A 6,243-nucleotide genomic window follows, 5' to 3' on the forward strand; every position below is an offset into this window, starting at 1 on the left:
TTCCAAAAATCTCCGTTTTAATCAATTAATTTCTCTGATTAATCCCTAATAATGTGAACGGCCGATTTGATTTTTGAAATCCGATTAATTTTTATAATATTTTTTATTAAAGTTTATATAATAATTTATTATAATTAAAATACTATATTATTTTAATTATGAACAATTAAAGAACTTGTGATATAGTAAATATATATTTGTTAATAAATAAGTAATATAATAATAAATAAATATTAAATAATTTTTTATTATTAAAATACATCCGATTTTCACTCAGATTAATTCCTGATTTTTAGTTAATCCTGAATCGGTAACTCGGCCAATTAGGTCCAATTTCCGATTTCTGTAACACTGATGACTATAGGTAAACCACGTTTTATGACATGTCTTAAAATTATATTACTGTATTAAAAAAAATTTGGAAATTATAATATTATATAAATAAAATAAAATTTTCTATTTCAAACATTTCAATAAAACGAGAGGCGAATTTTGTACTCCTGATTGGTCTCGGGTGTCGAAACTAAATTGTTCTTATGAGATGTCCACATATATTTACCGGGATAAGTGATCAAGTCAAAGACGTAAGTAAGAAGTACAGCCCGTTACAATATCTCAAGTGCCAGACATAGAGTAAAAATAGGTTTTAGAGTTCGTAGCAGAGTAAGACTATCGGTTGATCATTAGTTCGTGTTTATATGAAAATTATAATGACTATCGAGAATAGTCCACGGTCATTCAGACAGACACACACCAAACATACCGTATATATACATGGGCAATTCCTCAAATACAAACATGGAGAGACCATCTCTAGATAATATCACCCATAACCCACCCCCTATAACTCATCCCTTGTAGAGATCATCACTCTAGGGATGGGCATCGGGCCCTTTCGGGTCGGGGATTGCTATACCCGGCCCCGATCCCCATCCCCGGCCCGATCGGGATTCGGGGTTGCCCGCGGTGATTCGGGGTTTTTAATTTAAGTTAAAATTTCTATTTAAATATTTAAATTTATAATTACGATTAGTTTCTAATATGTCTAATTAATACCTAATCATTTTAATAAACATATCTTCAATGATTTAATTATGACCTTTTTAGTTTTAAGACTTATATTAATAGAAATAAATATTAAAATTTATTTTAATAAATTTAATTATATTAAAGAGATATATAAACATGTTAATAAATGATTATAAACATGTGAAAATCCATGACTGAAGTTGACCTAAAGAGGTATATAAACATGTTAATAAATGATTATAATATATATGTATATATTTATATTTATATAATATATAATATATAATATAATAACCGGGTCGACAATCGGGGAAAATCGGGTCGGGTTCGGGGATCGGGCCGGGGGAATGTGAAAAACCGTACCCGACCCGATCCCCGATTTTTTTTCAAAGTCATCCCCGTTCCCCGGCCCGTACCCGAAAAAATCCCCGAATCTCCGCACCATTCGGTGCGGGGATCGGGTCGGGATCGGGTGGGTCGGGATTAATGCACATCCCTACATCACTCTTCTCCCACTCAATCCAACTAAAAACTACTAGAGCTTTGGACAAGCTCCAACTAGAACCCCATCCCCGATCCCATTAAATACCACCTAACCCTACTGAAACGCACCAAGATACATCTAAGACCACCTTGAGATTCATTCTTGGACGACACAACCCTTTCTATCCTCTTTATTTGTAATGATTTGTATTTAATTCGTATCACATACTCCCTCCGTCCCACCCAATTGTTTACATTGGGTTTGGGCACGGAGGTTAAGAAATATGTATAAAGTAGTGAAAAAGAGGAAGAAAAGTGGGTGAAGTGGTGGGATCCATCGATTTTTAATATATAAAAGAGAGATAGTGGAGTAAAAGTAGTGTGAAAAGGAAGGAAAAGTGATAAAGTGGTGGGACCCATTAACTATTTTGGGAAAGTTTTGTAATGTAAAGAAATGGATGGGACGTCCAAAAGAGGTAACTGTAAAGAACCTGGTGGGACGGAGGGAGTATCAAGTAATTGAATAGAAACGAGTTAATCATCAACTCATCATTGAAGTCGTTTGGTGAGTCATCAATCTTCACTGTAGTGAATTAATGATATCAAGTAGGTCATCATCATTAATTTTATCCAAATTTTTTATAAACAATGTAACGGATGAGTCACGATGTTGACATAGTGCTGAGTTAGATATTAAATAAATAAATACATAAAATAAAAATACTCTGTTAGTAAAAATAAAAACGTTATGATAAAAAGTCATTTAATTAATGTGTTTGTCGTTTGTATATATTTAAAAAAATCTTGTGTACTAATTTTATCTCCCTCAGCACCGCATCGCACAACCATGTCAATGTGATGACCAATACCTTATGTTTTCTATCAAATATTTGAATGAATTTAATGATTATGAACTACTTGATATCATTCATGATGTGAGTCGAGTGTGACCAGATTAGTGACGTACTTGGTATAATTAAACGACTTCGATGAAGAGTTTGATAATCAACCCAAATAAAAATTAAAATTAGAATGGAAATTATAAACTAGTCTAAGTTATCGGACGAATTTAATCTGGTAAATTTTTAGACGTCAGTCACAATTAAAATAGTCACATATGATTCGACAAGATTACCTCCATTTTTAATTAGATTTTTTCATCAATCTGCGGGTATTTTCATTTTTAATCTGACTAAGATTATTTTTTTTCTTTTTGATCATAGATTAAGAGTATTTTTCATCATCTCAAATCACCAATTTATATAGCATATACTATATTTCGATATGAAAATTTTATTTTATTTTAGTTTGTATTTTTCACTTTAAAATATATATAATTTTTTCAAAAAGGAATTTTTTTAAGCTAGGTGTCCACTTAAGCAGGCTTATAAGTAGTTTTATAATCCTAGGATGTATGTCATTTTTTAACTAATTTTTACGAGCTCACCCAAACACAGCCGATACACTAATAGCTCCATATCATATTTCATACCACACCACCCCATATCTCTTCACTTGCTCACCTTTCTCTAATAACAACAGATACATCATGAACAGGCTAATTAAGAGTTGCAGACTTAAAGGGTTGAGCTGGATCAGTAGCATCACAACATACAATCAAAGAATGTTTAGTGAACAAGGGGAATCACACGGAAACAAATGGAGGGGTCTAGTCAAATGTGATGCAAATGATGTGGCTCTGACACCTATCAGTTTCTTGGAGAGATCAGCTAAGGTTTTCAGAGACAGAACATCGATTGTTTATGGTTCAGTTAGTTATACCTGGGAACATACTTATGTTAGGTGTCTTAAACTTGCTTCTGCTCTTACCCAACTGGGTATTTCCCATCAAGATGTTGTACGTCTCTTTCTTCCTGCTTTCTCTCTGTATTGTAATATAAGTCGTTTGATAATTATAATTACGGTTTTTCTGTATAAGCACAAAATTTGATAAATTTATCTTGTTTTGACTAGCTTACGCTCTTTAATAATAATGGACCCCTGCATTTACAATAATCATACCAATCAAAACCATCCAAATTCACAGATTTTAGTGTTTTGGGCACACCCTACACAAACCCTTATAACTATGTGGTCAACGAATTTTACAAGCTTGTCTTGCATATATATGTTTCATCTAGGAGTTCGATGAGTTGACTTTCTGTTAGCACTGTGATTGTGTGGCGTTCTGATTAGACCAGTGTTTTATGTTGTGATTCTAATAAACAGTTTAAAGGGTTTCCAGGGTGATGAATATGGCAAAGTATTAAGATGATAGTTGAGCTGTTTGATTGGATGATATATGTTTTATTAACAGTTTCCTTGATAGAAAGCCCTTTTTTATGGTCAGAGGCTGTAGGCGCCCTTCATATTCAACCTTAGTATCCAGATCAATTTTTGGGTCATAATGGGAATACTCGGTTCAGATGAGTAAGTAGACTCACATTGTTTGTTTAATTCAGAAGTTTTTCCAGATTTTCTTCATTTTTTAATTTCTTCGGTCTGAATTCTGATTATAAAACCTTACGACGGAGTATATGAGTTTAGCAAAAATAAAACAAATGTATAACAATTAGCAAGAAGCATGGCCCTGGAGTAGGCCATGTTGATTGAACCAGTGAACTTACTGGATCCTGTGTGATTGTTTACTTTTGGGTTCTTATGACTGAAATATCTTCACACTCTGAATCCTGAGAAATGGGAAGTTAACTAGAAAAAATTAGCTTAAATGGTGGAACTACGCCATTCAGCGCTGTTGGTTACAGGAATACTATGTAAATCTTGAATTTGATGTCTAGCAGTCTTGTTATCAATGGAAAATTAAAACTATATGGTGAAAATTAAAATATACTCGAAAGTTATATTCTTCTGTGAAGGTCCTAGGAACAATCATCATATGAAAAGGAAAAGTTGGTGTTTCCTACATGTGAACTGTTAAGTGTAAGACAGATTACCACCTGTATTGAGTCGAAAGTCTGTATAGTGATATTTTGGAGCCTCAATGTTTGAGCAGGTTGCTACTTTGATGCCTAATGTTCCAGCAATGAATGAGCTGCATTTCGCAGTTCCAATGGCAGGTGCTGTGCTTTGTACACTCAATACCCGCCTTGATTCGAATATGATATCGGTCATACTTAGGCATTCAGAAGCAAAGATCTTGTTCGTGGATCAAGAATTACTTAATGTTGCTGAAGGAGCACTTAATCTTCTTGAGAAACCACCTACTTTGGTTTTATTCCGCGAACAAGATGACTCTTCCTCTCTTAATGGTAATTCTGGTATCTATGACTATGAGAGTCTTGTGCAGGATGGAAGAACAGAGGCCATAAGACGACCAAAATCAGAATGGGACCCTATCAGCATAAACTATACGTCAGGCACAACATCACGGCCTAAAGGAGTTGTTTATAGTCACAGAGGTGCATATCTTAATTCGCTTGCCACAACTTTCCTTCATGGAATGGGACCGATGCCCGTTTATCTTTGGACTGTCCCAATGTTTCACTGTAATGGCTGGTGCCTGACTTGGGGGTTAGCGGCATTGGGAGGCACAAATGTGTGTCTTAGACGAGTCTGTCCAAAGGACATCTACGAAAGTATTGATCAACACAAGGTTACGCACATGAGTGGTGCACCAACTGTCTTAAATATGATTGTGAATTCCCCATCTTGTGACAGAAAAACACTTCCTCACAAGGTTGACATAATGACAGGTGGCTCACCACCACCTCAAAATATCCTTTTCAAGATGGAGGAGCTTGGATTTCGCGTGTCCCATTTGTATGGACTCACGGAGACTTATGGTCCAGGAACATATTGCATATGGCGGCCTGAATGGGATTCTCTGCCTAAAGAAGAGCAAGTTAAGCTCAAAGCAAGACAGGGGATGCATCACTTCTGTTTGGAAGACATCGACGTCAAAGATCCTAATACAATGAAGAGTGTTCCAGAAGATGGAAAAACTTTTGGAGAGATCATGTTTAGAGGTAACACTGTGATGAGTGGATATTTTAAAGATGAAAGTGCAACACAAGAAGCTTTCAGAGGTGGCTGGTTTAGAAGTGGTGATCTTGCTGTAAAGCACGCGGATGGCTATCTTGAAGTCAAGGATCGATTAAAGGATGTTATCATTTCAGGTGGTGAGAATATCAGCTCTGTGGAGTTAGAAACCGTGTTGTACAGCCATCCTGCAATCCTTGAGGCTGCAGTGGTTGCAAGACCGGATAATCACTGGGGTCAGACGCCTTGCGCATTTGTGAAACTTAAGGAGGGATATGAGATTGACGCGGAGAGTATCATCAAATTCTGTAGAGATAAACTACCTCATTACATGGCACCTAGGACAGTTGTTTTCGAAGACCTGCCAAGAACCTCAACTGGGAAAGTTCAGAAGTTTGTGCTAAGGGATAAGGCAAAGGTTATGGGTAGTCTTTCATGACCATGAAAGAGTTCCATGTTGAATACTTTTTATATTTACACGACAATCCAATACTTGACTTGCTGTAGAAAACAATTTACAACTCTATGCTTAGTATAAAACACTAAAGAATGTGCTCAGAATGCCATAGATAAGCTAACTCTTTGTTTGGCCTCTAAAATCCAACAAAAAACATCATTCAGTCACTGCTGCTAATCATATTGAGTATTTTTTCAATGACTAAACGCACTTCTGCACCATCATATATCAGTCAAGTCTTCTCACACCATGCTCGTACCAGGGTACGAGTGTGC

At 35.7% G+C, this 6,243-nt stretch overlaps 1 protein-coding gene across 1 annotated transcript; it reads left to right on the forward strand.

Annotated features, from left to right (window-relative positions):
• Positions 1-2,923: 2,923 nt before the first annotated feature.
• On the forward strand, positions 2,924-6,008 carry LOC108192685 (isovalerate--CoA ligase AAE2). The gene is made up of 2 exons (XM_017373198.2): positions 2,924-3,370; positions 4,526-6,008. Exons 1-2 carry the CDS (start codon positions 3,062-3,064, stop codon positions 5,948-5,950), a joined length of 1,734 nt encoding a protein of 577 aa, XP_017228687.1. The 5' UTR covers positions 2,924-3,061; the 3' UTR covers positions 5,951-6,008.
• The last annotated feature ends 235 nt before the right edge of the window (positions 6,009-6,243 follow it).

Source organism: Daucus carota, chromosome 1, assembly GCF_001625215.2.
Source record: "Daucus carota subsp. sativus chromosome 1, DH1 v3.0, whole genome shotgun sequence".
NCBI classification, from domain to species: Eukaryota; Viridiplantae; Streptophyta; class Magnoliopsida; order Apiales; family Apiaceae; genus Daucus; species Daucus carota.